This window comes from Perognathus longimembris, chromosome 17, assembly GCF_023159225.1.
Source record: "Perognathus longimembris pacificus isolate PPM17 chromosome 17, ASM2315922v1, whole genome shotgun sequence".
NCBI lineage: Eukaryota > Metazoa > Chordata > Mammalia > Rodentia > Heteromyidae > Perognathus > Perognathus longimembris.
The window spans coordinates 18,024,019-18,044,728 of record NC_063177.1 but is presented as its reverse complement, the minus strand read 5'-3'; the positions used below and the strand labels follow the sequence as shown (position 1 = coordinate 18,044,728).

The 20,710-nt window shown below is 38.5% G+C and overlaps 1 protein-coding gene across 5 annotated transcripts in view; it reads left to right on the top strand.

The window, feature by feature from the left end:
* The window catches only part of Gosr1 (golgi SNAP receptor complex member 1), a 41,155-nt gene extending 20,682 nt beyond the window's left edge, over positions 1–20,473 (top strand). For all 5 annotated transcript variants that reach the window (XM_048366447.1, XM_048366446.1, XM_048366449.1 and 2 more), the window contains exons 7-9: positions 11,891–11,920; positions 16,343–16,425; positions 18,647–20,473. In XM_048366447.1, coding sequence (XP_048222404.1) covers positions 11,891–11,920; positions 16,343–16,425; positions 18,647–18,771 — 238 coding nt within the window. In that variant the 3' untranslated portion in view covers positions 18,772–20,473. The remainder of the gene's footprint in view (positions 1–11,890; positions 11,921–16,342; positions 16,426–18,646) is intronic.
* Positions 20,474–20,710: the final 237 nt, after the last annotated feature.

The window sequence follows — 20,710 nt, the reverse complement described above, 5'->3', positions numbered from 1 at the left end:
TATTTTGGAATATGATCCATGGGCTGCTGAAAAGAAGGTGTATTGGGTCTCTGTAGGGTGAAAGGTTCTATATAGGTCTGTTAGATCCATTTGGGAAATGGTGTTATTTAGGTCCTCAGCTTCCTTACTAATCCTCTGGGTGTTGGATCTGTCTCTTGGAGAGAGAGGAGTATTAAAGTCACCCACTATGATTGTGTTTGCGTCTATCTTGCTCTGTAATTCTTTGAGAATTTGCTTGACATATGTCGGGCCTCTTTTGTTTGGTGAGTATACATTTATCACCGTGATTTCTTGATTCTGGATTTTTCCTTGTATTAATATGTAGTGTCCTTCTTTGTCTTTTTGAGTGGACTTTAAAGAGAAGTCCAGCTTGTCTGAGATCAGAATGGCTACACCTGCCGTTTTGGTGGATGCATTTGCTTGGTAGATCTTGCTCCATCCTTTCACTCGAAGCCTGTTTTTGTCCCTTGCTGTAAGGTGGGTCTCTTGTAGACAGCAGATGTCAACTTTTTGTTTGCGAATCCATTCTGCCAGTCTGCTCCTCTTTATCGGGGAGTTTAAACCATTTATATTTACAGAGATCAAGGATAAGGGTGTTTTTTCTCCTTCCATTTTCTTGGTGGGCTGTTTTTTCTTTTTTTTTTTTCTTCTTGTCTTTAGTGAGCTTGTGTTTCTGCTGGACTTTGGCTATTGAAGTTTCTTTCTGATTCTGTCTGTGTGTCTTTTACGATCTCTGTTGGGTGGGGATCCCCTCTTAATATTCGCTGTAGGGCTGGTTTTTTATTCACATACTCCTTTAGCTCCTCTTTGGTGTGGAAAGATCTGGTTCTCCCTTCGAATGTGAACTCCAATTTCGCTGGATATTTGATCCGAGGTTGTAAATTGTTATTCTGGAGTACTTGGATGGTGTTCTTCCACTCACTTCGAGCTTGGTAAGTTTGTGTGGATAAGTCAGATGTTATTCGAATCCTCTTCCCATTGAAAAAAGTTTCCTTCTTCGCTTTGGCTGAATTCAGAATTTGCTCTTTAATCTTGAGGTCTGTAGTCTTGAATATTATGTGCCTTGGGGTGGCTTTCCTGGGGTCTGGTCTGCCAGGTGTCCTATAGGCTTCGGTTACCTGGATGGGGTCCCCTGTGAGATTGGGGAAGTTTTCTGCAATAACTTTATTGAGAACATGATTAAGCCCTCTGCTCTGGTATTCGGCTCCTTCTTCTATTCCAATTATGCGCAGATTATATCTCTTGTCTTTGTCCATTAGTTCCTGGATTAGTCTTCCCTGAAGCTTCACCTTTTCTTGGAGTGTGGTCATTTTCTGGTTGTTGTCAGCTGCTTCATCGTCCAGGCGAGAGATTCTGGATTCTATATGGTCTACTCTTTGTGTTATGGTTTCAATTGCGGAGTTTATGGATGTCAGAGAGCTATTTATGGTTGTCATATCAGCTCTGATCGTGGAGATTTCTTCCTTTAAAGAGTTGTATTTTAAATCTATTTTTTCATGCATTTCAATTCTCAGGATGTGGAGATTTTCTTTAAAGGCAGCTTGCATTGTATCCATTTTTGCTTCCATTTCTTTAAAGCAGGCTTGCATTGTATCCAGTTTTGCTTCCATTTCTTTCTTGGCTTCCTGGGTGTCCTTCCAGATTTCCGCTCTAAATTCCTGGAATTGTTTTCTGATTTCATTTCTGATGCTTTCGATCATTCCTGTTAACATGGCCTCATTTACTTTTTTAGTCTCCATCTCCTCTTCAGTCGTGCTGCTTTTTGGAGCTGGCGAGTTGGCTTGCCCTTTGATGAACTGAGCTATGTTTCTTTGTGATTTGCGCATCTGGCGATCTGGATGGCTTCTCAGGTTTGGTTTGTAGCTCTTCCCTCCCTCCTGTGTAGACGTGTCTACGGCAGCAGGTGCTGCTGCTGTGGCCCCGCCCACCAGTGCAGGGTACGCCTACCAGAGCGGGTGCTGTCGCCGGGGGCCCCGCCCTCCTGTGCGCTGTGCGTCCACTGCAACAAGCACTTTGGCGGGATATGCCTCCCAGAGCAAGTCCTGGGTTGTTGGGTTGTGCTTGTGCCCTCCCATGAGTCCGTTGGGGGGGGCGGTATGTGTGGGGTCCAGTGGGATCGACTGTCCGGGTGTGGGTTGGCACCTTCAGTCCTCACCTCTGCTGTGAGTGGGGGACGTGATCAGGCTCAGGTGACCCTGCTGGGCTGGTATTGCCCACCAGCGCCTGTGGTTTTAGTTGTAAGAGTCTGCGAGGTCCAGGCGCCTCGGGTGGGGTTTGCACAACCGGCCGTCTCCCGGCCCCTGTTGGGAAAGGGGCGGGGCCGGTACTGCCAGTTCAGGGACCTGTGGGGTGTTGGTGCTGCTGGGCCCTTCCCCTGCTAAACTGACTTCCCAGTGCCTGATGGGAGCTTCCCCGCCTGATTTGGGGGTTCTTTGTTCCCTCAGGGGTGGGGGAGGGGGAGGGAGGGCACTCACTTTTGCTGCTTTGTGTGTGTGTCCCGCACAGTCCTTGGCCCTCCAGGGGTTGGCTAAGTGTCGTGGTGGCTTCCCTGGTTCCCGATTTCTGCCGTGCTGGGTTCCTTTGTCCGAACCCGGTGTGGACCCGAACTTCTCATCGCTGCCGGTGTGTGTCTTGGTCCGCACCCTGTCTTGTGCCCGTGGGGTCTCCCACTATATGAATTCTGCGCTCCTGGCAGCCTGTCTGCCGATCGCCAGGTTCCCCTTTCCCAGCCTGACCCTGTTTGGGCCAGGGTCGGCTGGTGGGGGGAGGTGCCCCGGAGAATCTCCGGCTCTGTGTAGGTTTTCGGTTCTTCTTTTTTGCTCCTTTTTGTTTTCCTGCGTTTCTCCACTGCTTCTGGCTGCTGGTTTTGCTGGGTTCTTGATGGGGTGTTGGGTGTTGGAGTTCCCAGCTCACTATGCCGTTGGAGCGAGTCGGGGTGCCTCCCTATTCTATCGGCGCCATCTTTCCTTCCTCGGATTACAATTTTTGGGATTTTGCATTTTTTGTAGTTACAGGACTATGAGTCTACTTGGATTTATCCCTGGGACAGCAGATAGTTTACTGTAATTTGGGTCAGCTGGAGTCACAAATCCATCCTTGTGGCAAGGAGATTTGCAAAGCCTGTTACCAGAAGAGATGCTACATGTTCAGGACTCCAGGGAACTTATCAGCCAACTGGTTGTATCAATTTGGATTTACTGCTCTCTCTCCCATACTCCAAGCCATAGACATAGAAAAAAATACTGTGGCTAAGCAAAATCTTTTTATTCTAACATATTTATTGAAATGTGCTTTTAATTTAATATTCCCTTCATTCTTCTTTTCCCTCCACCAATGAATTATGAACTTTTTATGGGCTTGTAGAACCCTCCCTAATCGGCGTACTGCCTGGATACCTAAATCCATTGCTTCATTCATTTCACCCTCCTGATCTCCTAGAGACCAGCTATATTAGCCTCTGTCTCCCTTCTCAACCACATTAAGCTTGCCCCTTTTCAGCCTCTTTGTGCATTTACCTCTTTAGAATTTTCCATGTACTTTGTTCATTCACATGGTCTAAACTTTATGGTCTTTATGGTCTAATCTTATTACCTCCTCAGAAGTAGCTAACTCTCATCTCAAGTCGCCTTCCCTTGTTGTTAACCAAGCACTTTTTGTGATTGGGGGTTGAGGGAAAGCTAGGGGAGGAGAGTAGGTACTATTCCCGGGGCTTGAACTCAATGTCTGAGCACTGTCCCTGAGCTTTTTTACTCAAGGCTAGTGCTAGTGCTCTACCACTTTGAACCACAGCTCTACTACCAGCTGTTTTGGTCATTAATTGGAGATAAGAGTCTCATAGCCTTTCTTGCCCAAGCTGCCTTTGAACCATGATCCTCCCGGTCTCAGTCCCTTGAGTAACTAGGCTTACAGATGTGAGCCACCAGTACCTGGCAACAAAGGACTTTTTAAAAATTCAATCTTAAGGGCTGGGAATATGGCCTAATGGCAAGAGTGCTTGCCTCATATACATGAAGCCCTAGGTTCGATTCCTCAGCACCACATATATAGAAAAGACCAGAAGTGACACTGTGGCTCAAGTTGGCAGAGTGCTAGCCTTGTGCCCTGAGTTCAAGCCCCAGGACTGGCAAAAAAAAAAAAAAAAAAAAATCCAATCTTAAAAGTATTTTTGACAGTCTGTAACAACTTGTTCTTTTTACCTTTTTTTTAGTATTTGACTCTCCTTGAATATAAGCTTAATGAGTGAGGACTTAGTTACTGCAATTATTGAATCTCCAGTTCCTATAGAACTGTAGATATTTTATGTCTAATTATTTTATGAAACAATAGACATAAACAGATAGATGTATATACTGTGGGCCCCAATGTAGAAAACCTGTTTTATTCATTCACTCACCAACTATTTATTGAATGCACTGTTTACAAGGCACACACACATTTGTGCATGTGAAATCTGATTTTGATGATTATAGGGATTATTATAACCAGCTATCTTTTACTTTGCAAAACAAATTCCCCATGAAGTTCCTTTTAAAAACTTAAATTCTTTTGTATTGTAATAGTCTTCAGGAAGCATCACTTATTTACAGATGAGCAAACAAGATTCATACAGGATGTAGGCCACAGTCTCATAACTATTTAATAGCATAGCTCTTACTAAATGCACATTTCCTAACCCATTTCCATATTTGTCTCAGCATCACACTGCCTTCCCTGTGAGTTGCTTCTTTAAAACTTGATTTTCATTGTGGTAAGGAACCAGCTTAGCATAGGTTGTTGTTGTTGTTTTTTTTACATTTAACCTAATTTTATTCATGCTTGCCTTGAGATGAGGAATGGATCATTCAGAAGTAACTTAACAGTAACGACTACAAATGTTTTCATGAACTACTCTAAAACTACCATAATGATTGATGTACCTTAATTACTTCCAAGTGTGACATGGATTTTGCTGAGAATTAAAATACCACTAGCTTTTTATTTCTTTTAAGAACAAGTGAGCTGGCTTCTGTCTGTTTTTCCATACTTAAGATGAAATGGTAGCTGTCTCCTTGTGTGGTATGATTATGAGTGTAAATGGCATAGGATTAAGTAACTTTAGAAAACTAAAGCACTCTGGAAATAGAAAGAATTTGTTTCAGATAAATTTTAAATTATACAACTATTATATAAAGCAAGTTATACCTCAACAGGTTTCAGTATTTAGTTGAGAATTTTGTTTTTATTATATTGTCTATTTAACATATGATTATTCTTAGTGTAATGAAATTCTAATTGTGTTCATGGACCATGACTATTTTAAAAATATAAGACCTTTGTAAGCAGTGTTTTTTCTTAGAAATTTTTGTATGTTTATATGTAATAGTTTTGATAAATATCTTATGATTACTATTAAATGCTGGTCAGGTATAATATCTGTGAATGGAATAATAGACTCCTTGTGTTCAAAGATTTACATTAGATTTCTCAACTATCTATGAACACTTATGATTCATGACATATAGTTTTGTTGAGATATAGACTTGAATGTTTTGTTTCATGCTATGGAACTGGTGTTGAGGAAATTGCCTGGCTAATAAGTAAGCCTCACTCCCATATGGACAGCAGTATTTATACTTCAACCTCACTGCAAACTTTGTACTTCTAATATACACACACCACATAACATTTTTTGTGAAACATTACCCCAAGAAGAAAAACACCATGATAAAGGTAATTGTAGTGAAGTGGCCCTCAGACAGCAGTGTTCTAAAGTTGAAAATTGGAAAGTATGAAAAAGAAATTATAGGTTATTTCAAACTATAGGATTTGAAATGTACAACCATCTTTTCTTCCCCCCACCCCTCACCCTGCCCCAGTGGTGCTTTTGCTAGAAGTTGGCCTTTTGTATGCTAGGCAGACTATCTTAGCACTTGAGCCACATACCTAGCCCTTTCTGCTTTAGTTATTTTTCAGGTAGGGTCTGGAGTTTTCGCCCATCCTTGGATCCTTATATTCCTGTGTACGCCTCCCACGTAGCTGGGCTAACAGAAATGTACCACCATGTCCAGCTTACTGATTGAGATGAAGTCACTTGGAGTTTAGGTTGGTTTTGAACTAAAACCTTCTCAATTTCAACCTCCTAGTAGCTGGAATGATAGGTATGAACCATTGTGCCTAATCTTGAGATACATGCTTACCTAAAGCAGGAATTATTTATATAGTAGAAAATTGAATTTTTAGCTTATGAGAACTGATAGCATTTTGATTCTTTAATTATATGTTATTCCATTCATGTGGTATTTTAAGATTCCCTAAGATTTGTTCCAGGTGGTACAATTACCTGACATTAAAATAGTTGGTAAAAAATAAATAACATAGTTAGGAACTTTTATACTGAACTGATTTTTTTCTTCACTTAGAGCTTGTTTAGTTCAATACCAAAATCAAGTCTTATCTTTAATGAGCATGTGACTTTCTTAATAAGACTGGAGATGAAAGTACTCTTATCATAGTGAGGTGTAATGTGACATTTTGTCTCCCCAGTGGTGTGATGTGATATGATATGTTTGGTTTGATGTGACATGATGTGATGTGTTGCCTTCCCCCTGTGGAAATTTACAAAGGTTATTCCAGTGTTAACCCTGATTGATATACTTCATCAGTACAAGAAGAATCTGTGGGTTCAAAGCATGGTTCAAGTGCGGAGTTCTGAGTTGAAATCCCCATACTGGAAAAAGAAAAAGTATTTATTATGTATTCATTCATCAGGTATTTAATGAGTGTTTCTTGTGTGTTCGGTATTGTACTAGACACTGGGGAATCCAAGATACATCAGACTCAATCTCTACCCCTGGGAACTCATTCCAATTAGAGAAATAGTAAACAAATAAGGATGATGGTCTATGAGATACTGTGTTTTTCAGAAATATTAAGTTAGATTATATGAAAAACATTTGAAAGCTTTAAAATTTCAGATACTTTTTTTTCCATGAATAATACAATGTCTGGTATACCTTAGATGGTTATTATATTCTGGATGAATTGCTGAAGAGTCAAGAGGATTGGTTTTGCCTGCGTGTTTGGGTAGGATGAGAGATACTTCACATAACTTTCGAGCTGGACTTTGAAACATGTTAAGTTGTTTATGTTGAGAACTAGGGAAGGAGATTCCAAAGAGAGCCTTGATCGACTATGTATGTCTTAAGACTTCTCCCATGTACAAGTTTCTTTGTTTATATTATATCTTTTGAGCCTTATAACAAGTCCATGGGGTGAATTATGTAGCCAAATCCTCAAGCCTTGATCAGAAGCCAGGTTCTAAGATGTAAGAAAAAATATAGTGAGCTGACCCATTTTAGTGATTGATATATGAGGAAACTTTTTAAATTTTTATTGTCTATATATATGTGATATACAAAGGAAGAAATTTTTAAGGGTTTCAGACAGTGATTAGAAAATACTTTTAAATACTTCATTGAATTTTTGTTGTTCAGGATTTTCAGTTCATTTGTCTACTGGACAGTAAATGGCAAATGGATTCCACATTCTTTCTTAAGCTGTCTATTTTTGCTATAGTTAATCAAGTTTGTTGACTTGAATTTTGTAAAATGGTTGCTTAAAATTCTGTGAAGGAGAGTTACCTGCCTTTATAAAGTTGGCACCATGTTATATAAATGACACATATAATCAAGAGAATGTGGTATTTGTAAATGACTAAATAGGTCAATGAATAAAAAGAGGCCCCAGAAGTGGACCCACACAAATACCTCACCTTTCCCAGAACTAAAAACAGATGACAGACTAAATGTAAACTACAGATCTAGGTGATCTTGGGTTTGGCAATGAATAGTTATTTATTTTGTGTTAGTACTTAAGTTAGAACACAGGACTTCAAGCTCTCATTATTGCTCACTTGAGACATGCCTCCAGTCTGGCATCTTGCTGATTAATTAGAGATGGAGTCTTGCTTCTTTGCTCAGGCTGCACTTTGAACCTCAGTCCTCTAGAACTCAGCCTCCTGAGTAGCTAGTATTATCATTGTGACTTATAGTTAAAACTTGAAATGAAAACCTTACACAGTGTTCAAGCCACTTAAGAAAACAAAAGACAATCCACGGTATGTGCTGGATGCTGGACATACTTGTGTGTGCCATCTGTAACTACTATGCTGTGTGCATGGTTAGGCTAGTATTAGTATCTTCATATAAAATGAAGACCCAAGCTGTGAGCATGACTCCTGCACATTGGTTTATGTTGTATTTTGAAATATGCTCTGCATTGTATCTTAGGACTTTTTAAAAAAGGTGTATTTAGGGGATTAAAAGGAGAAAAAAAAAATTTTTTCCCCCAAAGGGTGGGGTATTTGAGCTTACAACTTTCACTTTTCCTAGGTTATTGTTCTTTTCAGGCTAATCCAGAAAACACTGTTTTCTTTTACTGCAGTTCAGATGGTGCTATAAAATTAGCATCATCTGGGGCTAGGAATGTGGCTCAGTGGTAGAGTGCTTGCCTAGCATGCATGAAGCCCTGGGTTTGATTCCTCAGTACCACATAAACAGAAAAAGCCAGAAGTGGAGCTGTGGCTCAAGTGGTAGAATGCTAGCCTTGAGCAAAAGAAGCTCAGGGACAGTGCCCAGGCCCTGGGTTCAAGCCCCAAGACTAGCAAAAAATAAAATAAAATTACCATTACCTGTCTTCAGATCTTGTAAAAATGTGAAATACTTTTTAATTTTCACATTTCTTTTCAGGTAGAAAATTACTTACTAAATTAGACAAAAATATGTTTCGACAGAATGCTTTTTCAGTTTTTCTGAATGCTGCTGCTTTAGTTGTATATACTTAAGATGTGAGGCTTTATATTGTGTAAATTGACATTAGGGTTTTTTTAATGGTTGTCATTTGGCAAATTGGTCAGCATTTCATTTTTTAATGTTTTTTTGTTTAATTGCATACAGCTGTAAGATATATTGCAGGGAATTCCCATGTATTCTTTACCAGTTTTCTCCATTGATAACCACTTGCAAATTAAGATACAGTATCGCAAGCAGGATATTAACGTTCATATAATCAAGATGAAGAGCACTTCTGTTACCACAAAGATCCTTCAGTAGACACTGCTTCCCTCACGCTTCTATCCTTTGCATTAGCCTTTTGCAGCCACTGATGTAGCCTCCATTCTTGTCATAATTTCTCTTCCATAATACATATGTGTGAAACACACCACATATACCTCATATAAACTTTTCAGATTGTTTTGTTTTGTTTGTTGAGATGGGGATTCACTTTATTGTCCTGGTTGGCCTCAAACTCCTGGGCTTAAGCAATCCTCCTACCTCATCCCTCAGAGTAGTAAGATTGACTCTTTTCACTTGCCGTAATTCTCTGGAAATTCAGTGGGGTTGTATGTATCCGTAGCTAGTTTCTCTTCCTGCTGAGTCGTACTGTGTCATGGATGGACTGACTGCGTGGCTGGTTTCACTATTCACCCATTGAAGGACATCTGGATTGTTTCCTCTTTTTGCTATTACAAGTAAAGTTGGTATAAACATCTGTGTGCAAGGTTTCATGTGAACATAGTTCATTGCTGAGATAAATGCCCAGGATAGGATTGTTGGGTCATATGGTGGTTGTGTGTTTACTTTTTTAAGGAATTTAAACTACAAACCTTTTCCAGAAAGTATTTTCACTAGTGATACAAAAAAGAAACCAGTTTTCCATATCCCCATCAACATTTGGTGGTGGCAATTTTTTTTTCTTATTCCTATGGTGCTGGGGATTAAATCCAGGGTCTTGTGCCTGATAGGCAAAACACTCTTCCACAGATATACATCACCACCCTCCTTTTTTGTTTTAGCTATCTGGTAGGTATATGGTAATAACCCATTTTAGTTTTAATTTGCATCTAATAACTAATGATATTGAGCATATTTCCATATGATTATTTTCTCTCTGCATGTCTTCAATGAAATGTTTCTTTGTGTCTTTTACCTGTTTCCTAGCTGAGTTTTTTTTTTTAACCATATTCTAGGTTCCTAGTCCTTTGTCAGATATATATGGCTTATAAATGTTTTCTCCCAAGGTGTTGTGTTTTTTTCCTCATTACAGGATTGTTCTCTGATTCTTGCTGGAGTAGAGATGAGTGCTAGTCTAGAAGTAGGGATTGTGAAGACAAAGAAAGGGAAAAAATGCTGCTATTTATTGAAAAGCCAAGAGCTAAGTGTCAAGACTGCTTGAATTTGAATCCTAGCCTTGTTGGATAACTGTAGGACTCTTGAGCAAGTTAACTTTCTGGCTCTGAATCACAATTTCCTTTTTGTAAATTAAAATGGTAGAATCATCCTCTTAGAATTTTGTGAGGATTAGATTAAAATGTCAGGGCATTTAGAACATGGCTCCTAATAAGCTGGTATTAGGTATCATTATTAACACAATTATTAAATTAATAGTGTATCTGTCTTATGTGTTTAATTTGTTTTGTTGATTTTATCTTTAGTAAGGCCATTAGCACAAAACTAGTTTGTTGAACTTAACAATAGAATTCCATTTTTTTTTTGTATTGTACTGCCTGGATTTTAAAATACCTTATTTTTGTGTCCAGCCACTGGGTTGAACAAGACACTATTAACATAAGTTAATCACTCTGCCTTTTGTGACCTTGTGGCCACTTTACCTTAAAAGCTGTTCATCTGTGGTTATCTGTCTCATTCAAGGTCTACAGTAGTTCCTGCCTTATCTTTTTATCCCTCTCTGACCCAGTACCCTCCAAAAGCATGTCTATACACATTTACTAAAAGGAAAATACTTAATAACAAATAGATTTTGCCAGAATAGTAGATTTAGCTAGGCATTTGTAGCAGCTTTGTGCTTAGATTTAAAATCTACTCTCTAATAGCAAATGAATACCTAGTGCTTACTATTGCCCAGGACTGGTGCAATCATTACATAAACTGCTTTAATTCTATAAATAAGTAGGTTCTATTATCATTGCCAGCTTTTAGATGAGAAAACTGAGTCGCAGAGAAACGTGTCTAATAACGAGTAGCCAGGTCAGCATTTCAACAGTCACATCTGACTTAACCACCATCTTAGGAATTTTTTAAATTCTTAATCACAGAATTTATACAAGGTATTTATGATACTTTAAAAGCTAATATTTATTCCTTAATGCATACAGTAACTTGGATTTTATAGCCCATTAACTTGATAATAAAACTTGGAAAGAAGTAGTTGGGGGAAGGTTTAAGTGCCTACTACGTACCTTGCAATATGCCAAGTAAATCCAGATGCCTAGAAATTTTTCTTTTCCACAAAGCTACCCTTTGACCAAACTTATTCCCCTGAAATGGTTTGTTTTTTTTTCTTTCCTCCAATTTGTGGTGCTGAAAGGCATATAAGTACAGAGCAGAAATGCCTGTTTGTTGTCTTGGTTCACATTCTTGGATTCTAAAAATTAAGAAGCCAAGATTTGGTTTAGTTTCCAAAAAACTCCTCAGAAAAGGAAGAAACCTTAAAATGTAAATAATTACTACTTAAAGGTATCACTATTGTATTCACCTATCCTTTCTCAACAAGTTAGTTGCAATTCTTATTTTGAATAAATGGTGGTGACAACTCTGAGCTATATAGATTAAAGAACTTTTATATCTTTATGTTGTTATTAAAACTGCTCTGACGTTAATAATCAGGTGCTTCTGTGGGGAAAGATTTAAGTTAACACATAAAAGCATGATGTAAATTATACTCATGTGGAGAGACTAATTTCAGAGTCCAGAATTTTCTCTAGGTATACTTTGTATTGTCTTTATATTTATCTCATAAATGTCTGAAATAGTTACGTATGTATCAAAATTAAGAACAAGTTTTAAGTATGTGTTTAATAATTCCAGGGTTTGAATTTTCTTTTTATCTGCAGCTCAGATCGTCTGATAGAAGAAACAATAAGGTAGGATAAACTTTTGTTTTTTTTTCTTGGCATTTTTTCCACACATTTAATGAATAGATCAAGTTAGTCTTAGTGCCTAAAGTGAAAATCAAGTCATCCTTAAGAATTTCACTAGATGGTTATGTATTTATAAGAGACCAAAATACTTTATAGTTATCAGGCTATTAAAATTTTCAGTATATAAAGCATTGTTTTGGGGAAAGGAGGTATGCAGAAACAACAAACATTTGTTTTCTTATTATAGGTCTTCATCCTGTGCTAAAACACGGTATACACTATTGTATTTAGTCTTCTCAGTAGCTTATGAAGTAGCTATTAGTCATTAGGCACTATCTCCAGAATGAAAAAGAAACAAGTGATTTATATATGGTCACTGATTAATGAGTAATATCAAAAATTCAAATCCTCTAACTGGAGTGTCTCTTTCTAGATCCAGAGCTCTTTCTAAACCATCAGTACATTTACTATTTTTTAGGAAGAATTCAGGCTTTTGGTTGGGGGTTGGTTTGAAATCTGGCTTTGCTTCTATTAGACTTTTGTTCTTGAATACATTACTGTAACTTCTTGGAATCTTTGTAAATTAGGTTAAAGTAAAAGCAAAGACAATTTTATTCCAGTATAAAATAGGTTTGCAAATTGGTGGCATAGCTTAATTAGACATTGGTTCTTTTCGTTATATAAGTTGAGTGAATTTAGATTGCTGCTAAGAGTCTGTTCATACATTGAGCTATATATACAGGATTAGATAGTGGCTAAGGGGCTATATTGTGAAGGAATTTTCAGTAAGCATTGTCTTTTGAGACAGGAAGTCTACAGAGAATTTCGCATCTTATGAGGACATTTCTTACAAAGATTACTTTGTATCTAGAAGTCAAAAATTGAGTAACTTGTCTGTGAGATAAACTACAGTTCATGAAATGGAATCTCTTCACCAGAAAATGTGTACTCCCTGTTAACCAAACTATGGTCATCTTAATTTTTATTTCCACCCCATTTTCTTGCATGTTTAAGGTCATGAAATTGACAATATGTAATATATATGGGGGTAATGTTAAAAGAAGGGTTGCAGATATAGCTCAGTGCTAGAATACTTAGTTGCATAGCACTTGCAAAGCCATGTGTTTGATCCCAAGAAAGAGGGAAAGGAGAAAATGAGGACAGGAGGGAAGGGGATAAAGCTTGGCTTACCTCACTCAACAGTGTTCCCTAGTTCCATCTATTTTCCTTCAAATAACATAATTTTATTTTTCTTCATGACTAAATAATATTCCATGGTGTATATACATGTATATATACACACATATCTTACACATGCCTATATATCTAGGTATTTACATATATGTATACACACCATGGTTTATGCAGCTGCACTTGGTGACTTCCTTCCAAAGGTAAAGAATGGAAACTAGAAGAGAACTTTGCAGTTGACAGACTTAACAAGATCTCAACCAATAGATGACCAAAGAATGATCAAGGTCGGCATCATTACTAGCAACTCATGTCTGCCATCTGCTGCCTTGATGTAATGTGATGTAGGGAGAATGGCACTTAGGTCTGTGGTCTTCCTTCAGTGAAGAGCATCAGAAAAGCCCAGACTGAGAGGCAGTCCACAACATCCTTGAGTTGGCCCTCAAAACTGTCAAGGACATCAAAAACAAGGAAGACTTGAGAACCTGTCAGAGACAAGATTTGGTCTATGGAGGCATAACATATAACGAATTGGAAACGGAGAATAAAGGACATTAAATAAAAATGAAAGAAATCTAGATAAAGTATGGGCTTTGATAATAAATATACCTATCAGTTTATATGCATATACCCTACTAAAGTAATGTTTTAAGAATACTAGAAACTTGGGACAGTTTATTACTGTAGTCTGTAATAAACTAAGCTTTTCTGGATAATCCCAAATATTCCAAAATTAAAAATAAGAAAGCTCTCATAATAAGCATGAGGTTAGATTTAAACTTGAATATTTTTCCCTACAACATCGTTATTAACAATGAGGAAAATACAAAGACAGGAAACAATGATTAATCTTAACCCCATATCCAGTTACAATGCAATAATTATTCTTTGTCTTCTCCATAAATTTAAATATATTTCTAATGATTTAATTTTATAAATGAAAAAATTAGATAAAGCTCAGGAGATAAGAACACTTAAGAACTATTAATTCACTAAAAAAAGAAAAAAAGCATGTTACTAGAAGGCCTTTTTAAAAAAATATTACCGTTTATCTCCAAATATGACAGGCATTACAAGTGAAATTTTACTGAATATAAAGCTAGTTATGGTTACCTATGTATGAATAAAGTAAAACATAAGTTCAATAATTGTTTCATCATATTCCACATGTCAAAATTTATCTTTTCATATTGGAGATACATTTAAAAAACTGAACAACCAAGGACTGGTATGTAGTTCAGTGGCAAAGCACTTGCCTAGCAAGTACAACAACCTGGGTTCAATCCCCAGTACCAAAAAAGGAAAGGCAAAAAAAAAATGTACAACTGAATATATATTTTGACAGTTTATTAAAAAGAACTCGTATTTGTAAACTTAGAAATGTATTTAAATGTGTAACTAGTATTGTCTGTTGTTGAAAAATGAGTAAATGAGTTTACATCAGATAAGAAAGTTGAAGTTCCAGTAAGCACATCAATGATTTATTATTTTAAAAGCATAATATATTATTTGGAGCTTATATAGTGCCTCTAAGTATTTGACCCTTGAAATAATAATCTAGATTTCACTCAGCTTGACTCTAAATGATGGAATGAGATGTGAAAGTATGTCTAGATAGATATATTTTATGTGGTTTGGAAACATATTCAACAAGGTAATAACTTAATGTATGATGATTATATCCATTCTCAAAGAAGTACAAGTGCAAAGTGTTCATTTTTTAATCTCCACCCTCTTGTGAGTCAAAGTATGCAGGAGTTAGTGACAGTTCCCATTTTAAAACCAGAGGAATATGTGATGCATAGGTTTGAATTCTGTTACTGACTGATGTAAATTTAAAAAGAATGTTGTCAGTTTCCATCCCTGCTCCTCAGGCTGAGGCAGGATCTTACACTCAAGGCCAGCCCTGGCTGCAGCTGTACTGGGAAGGGGGTGGGGTGGGAGTACCCTCTGGTCCAAGCTTTCATTATCCATTTGGACAGCTCCCCACTGGTGACCCGGGTGCTGGGATGAGACCGATGGCCTTCACGTGTGCTCTTCTACAGGGACCTGGTCATTTATAGGACCACCAGCGGGTTCTCATCTCCCCCACTCCAGATGACTTGCACATATCCTTCCTTGACCTGACCTCCTTCTTGTCCAGAACCCCACAGATAACCTGCTGGCCTTTCACACATCCCTTCCTCCCTTTGGCTAGCTTCTAACTTAACTTTGGATGTCTCTTAATTGCCTGTCAACAGCTCTCCTTTCTTTTCTTATCTGCAGTGACCATTAAATATCCAGCTCTTTGGGCAGCTTCTCCTGGGTTGTCCCCAAGCAACTCTGTGGCAAACTAGACTCATTTTATGCCTTCTAGCGTTTTATTCTCTGAGAAAACTGTCTTAGATGTTTTTTATTGTCCTTTATACATTTTTGTTTCTTTTTTTATGTCTTGAAATTAATATTTTGAGTCATTTGTCATTTGCTTAGAGTTCTCTCTCTTTCCTTCTCTCCTCTCCCCCCCCCCTTTATCCTCTCATTTTGAGAAGATACTTGATCTTTTTTTCTCTGAGATGTCACTTGTCCAAAACTGTGTTCATTGGCAACTGCGGTAGATCAAGCTATTGGAGGTTCAAGCCGTGACAGATCAGCTACATAGAGGCATTAACTCAGATATTTTTTTAAGCAGGACATGGGAGTAGTCACATGAAAGAGACTGCCTTCCTGAAGATTTCCCCTCCTTGGCAGTCTTACTTAATGACTGGTATCTTAGTCAGCTGCTTTCGGAACCCAGCTGCATCTGTGTCCCAAATTCTGCCTAGTAATTCTCAAGTAGAATATTAAAACCCAATTTGTTCAATAATTGAGTGCCAATTATATATGAACACATACTGTATTTCCGTTTTTATGCTTATGTCTGAACTTCCTTCTCAACAGTTTTCCTGATTAAGAATATTTTGGTAACAGGTTACTTTTAAAACTATTTACAGATGCTTTTGTAATGTGATTTTTCTGTTAATGACTTGTTTCATTTGTTATTTTGAAGAAAACAGAAAATAGGTTGTAGCTGTGGGATCATTTAGATAAAGGACAATGGGAAGGTGGGTGAGGAGTAATTTCCTCCATTCTCCCATCTTCCTGCTGGTGTTTTTCAAGATTATCGTGCTTACTGTAGTTTTCTGTTTACTTTTAAGGTTATGATGAATCCATTCAGGGCAATCTCAAATGCCAATTTAATTACTTTCTTTTTTTAAGCATTGCTATGGCAACAAAGGAAAATATGACTTCTCAGAGAGGAATGCTGAAGTCAATTCACAGCAAAATGAACACCTTGGCCAGTATCCTTTTTCAAAGTTTGAAATCTCTGTTGGGACATATTTATGCTTTTCTTTGTGGGGAGGGTAGGAGTAAAGACCCTCAGTAATGACCACTGTAACTGCAAATATCTTTGAAAGTTCATGCTGTTTAGCACTACTTCCAGTCTGTACACAAGAAGTTTAGAACTAGTATATTTCAAAAGTCTGTTTTAAAATTATTCACATGAGGGGCTGGGAATATGGCCTAGTAGCAAGAGTGCTTGCCTCGTATACATGAGGCCCTAGGTTTGATTCCTCAGCACCACATATACAGAAAATGGCCAGAAGTGGCGCTGTGGTTCAAGTGGCAGAGTGCTAGCCTTGAGCAAAAAGAAGCCAGGGACAGTGCTCAGGCCCTGAGCCCAGGTCCCAGGACTGGCAAAAAAAAAAAAAAAAAAAAAATTTATTCACATGAAATTATTTTATATTTAAAAGCTTGGCATGGGCGTAGAGTTGCACACCTATAAAACTAGGACTTGGGAGGTGGAGACAGACTTGCAAGTTCAAGGCCAGCCTAGACTACTCAATGAATTCTCTATCAGTGTGGTCTATATAATGAGATCCTATTTCCAAAAAGTAAATAGACAAATATAAAAGCTCATCTGTCAGGATGTCCCGGTATACATTGTTGTTAACTGAACATCCTAAGTTATGTTCCTAGTTCACATGGCAGATGCTCAGAAGGGGTCGGAAGGACCAGCCTCATGTTTATGCTGTAACTTCCTACAGAGTCTGCTGACTGGATCACAGGCTGAGTTCCAGGACAGACTGCTTGTTTGCTATGACCTTTACTTTTTAATTACGTTTATATTTAGTTTCCCAGTTTGGAATTAAATTTACTAAATCCTTTTGAGAAGCCCTGTACTGCTAACCTGCCATTCTGAAGCTTTTTTTTTTTTTTAACTCTCTGAGAAAACAAGCTTTCTTTCCAACCTATGGGAGGAAGGACCTATAATTCAAGATTAGAAGACATGATCATGTAGAATATTCTAAATAAATACAGACAGGAGTTCAGTTCCCAGTACACTCACACACAGTCTCACACAGAGTGTATGTGTGTGTGTCCTCATATATGATGTATGATATATATCATGAAGTGTGATATGAGTAAGTGTGGTTTCTGGCAGAAGCCATTTCATTACAGAAAATGCAGTGAAATTTCTCCCAGGAGTAGTACCAGCTCTCCTTGGTAGTTCTCCTGAACGTCATACAGTATCTCTTAATAAAGAGGATGCACCTGCAGATGTACTGTCAAAACCCATTGCCAGAAATAGAAAACAGTGTGGGCACTTTGCTCTACAACATAGAAACAAAGGAAAGTATGAAGATAACTTGAAATACTAAGTACAGTGTAGTCGTGCTATTATAAAGCCCCTAAAATAGGCATTTTCATGTCTTTTCTTTTTTTATGTTCTCAAATAGAATAACACTTTCTTGTTTGCCAGTTATGGGGCTTGAACTCAGGGCCTAGGTGTTGTCCCTGACTTCTTGCTCAAGGCTAACGCTCTACCACTCTAGCCACAGCACCACTTCCAATTTTCTGGTGATTGAGAAAAGAGTCTCACAGACTTTCCTGCCTGGGCTGACTTTGAAAACCTTGATCCTTAGATCTCAGCTTCCTGAATAGCTAGGATTACAGGCATGAGCCACCAGTGCCTGGCCAACTAAAGATTTTTACCTGCTTTCCTACTGTATTCTGCCTACTGCTGCAAAGTAAAATTAAGATTTTTTAATAACTCTCCAGTGCCTGATTATATAGACCATAATGCTGGTTCCTACCAATTGCCTCACCACCAGAAGGGTTACTTACCTGTAGAGAGGGGATTGGGCTTTCCTAAACTCTCAGGCAGAGCTGCCCTGTCTCCTGCACCCCCCTGCCTGCAGACTTTCTCTGCTCCTCACCATACTGATTCCCACCCTATCCAGAAGCTCATCAGGAACCCCTCAACATGAGATTGTCATTCTTCTCTTCTGTTTTTCTCTTTCCATTGTCCTTATTTGTATAGTACACACATGACCAAGAGATGAGAATTTGTCCTAGTTTTGGAATGTGTGTTTGTGAAGACACCCACAGTGTGATTTTCTTCCCCTCTTTCTCTTCTCTCATTTACTATTTGTGGACTCTACCCACCACTGTTTGTGATTCCAGTGACTTTTCTCCCAAGAGACTTCTCACACATAACCTTAATAAAGACTCTCAAAGATCGTTTTCCTGCCGTCAACAGCCTGATCCAGAGAATCAACCTTAGGAAGCGGCGCGACTCCCTCATCCTAGGTGGCGTAATTGGCATCTGTACCATCCTGTTGCTGTTGTATGCTTTCCATTGATGGCTCCTTCCTGGACACTTGGAGCCGCCACCCTCACACCTGATCTGGGAGAAGGAAAAGTGGGAAGGAGAACTTGACTGTCCGATCACTAGCTTGACCATCTGGATGAATTCAAAACTGAAATGATGGGCTCTGGGATATTGAGCTGAAGCCACAGTTTTTCTGTGCTATCTTTTCTAACACACATTTCTCTGTTTTTAATTTTAAAAAAGGAAAACAGTTTTCAATTGGTTTGTCTCCCTAGGAGGTAAGTAAACCAATCAAAAACAGAGTGTCTGTGCTTCAGTAAAAATGGTGGAGTCTGGGGACAGCTGCGCTCTTCGGAACACCAAGTTCTTTATAGCCAAAGACTACTTTCGGCCACCAGGTTGGGTTGTGAATAAAAATCATTCTTGTCCTTTTATTTAACACTCATGATGAGAAATCATAAGTCCTTTCTTGATAATCTGTGCTTTAGATTACTACTCTATGTCCCCAACTCTTTGGTATTCAAGGAAAATTTTGCTATCCCACTTTCCAGTTTCTTTGGAATGTGATAGGCCAACTTGAGCATGTTTGTGGTCATCTGACATGGAGAATACGCAAAAAAGGGTTTGTCTTTTTTTTCTTCTAAGTTGTGAATACACTGGGTCAACTATATTATTGAAAAAACATTAACAATGACAAAGCCTCTTTCTTTTTAAGGAACCAGTAATTGTTTCATTTTTTTTTTCAAAATTTCTTTCATTAGTCTATATATTGCTACTAATGAATGAAATCTGAGTCCTACCATGGCAGAAGAAATTGTCAGTGCCCGTGCTTCTCCACGTCAGTTCACACAGCTCACGGAGGGTGCTCTTTGCAGTGGGAAGCTGCCCGTTTGTAAATGACATTGCTGGGTTGCTCCCCACATTGCTCTGCAACTTTGGAGCTGCACCGGGGTACCAAGAATGCTGTGTTCTGTGAAAATTGATCCATTCCAAATCTGTTAAGCATTTCCATACATCCAGAGAGAGGTTTCAATGTTGAAAGTAATTGTGAAAGCTCCCCTGTGTGCCTGCACCCATCATCTGGACGGCGGCAAGATGTTAAACTACACTTCAGAATTCTTTCCACGTCTAGCCATTTCTCCGTTTCTGTAAATTTGTTCCTTGTCTTACTGAACTATCATGTATCCTAGAGACTTGCAGCCTCTCTGCTCCTCTCAGAGCAGGGCTGCCCTTTGCAGTGGGATTGACGGTGATATTTATTTTATCCAGCTGTGCCATGAGATTGAAACCATGTTAGCATAGAGTTCTTTGTTGCATACTGTGTGTTGAATACTGCTAGGTGGACTTGATATACTGCCTCATGGGTAGACTAGCGGACTGAGAGGGTTGTCATTCTGGTGTCAGAGTTTTATTCCATTCTGGGAATGAAGGGCCTTTTGATATATTTTTCTTAATCATGGGGTTTATTTTTTTAAGCATGGATCATTGACTGGAGAAGCCCTTGACGTTCAGCTTTGCCACTGTGAATCTTAAAGATCAGGGACGTAAGTTCATTTAGTCAGTTCTCTTTGGGAGAACAAGACTTCTCTGCCCTGATGCTTGATTATCTTTGATTTTTCAAAGGGTTTTGATTGATGGTATGCCTCAGCTAGACTTTGTGGGATTTTGGTTTGCTATATAGTTGGCATTTATAAAATCTGAAGTATCATAAATAAAGTATTTATTTAACTATACTGACAGTCTTTTCTATTGGTCTGAGTGCTTGGTTCGCTCGTTAGAGCTGATGTGACCTGGGTTGATGGAGCTTGCTGTGCTGAGTGCAACACCAGTGCTGGGGCCAGTGAGCCTTTCAGGAGCAGCTGTGCTTATATGAAGTAATACAATTATGTCGGTTATTTTCTTTAGGAAAATAGTAAATCGAGTTCTTCCAAGGAAGTTGAAAAAAGCTTGGTATCGCTAGGTGCCAGTGG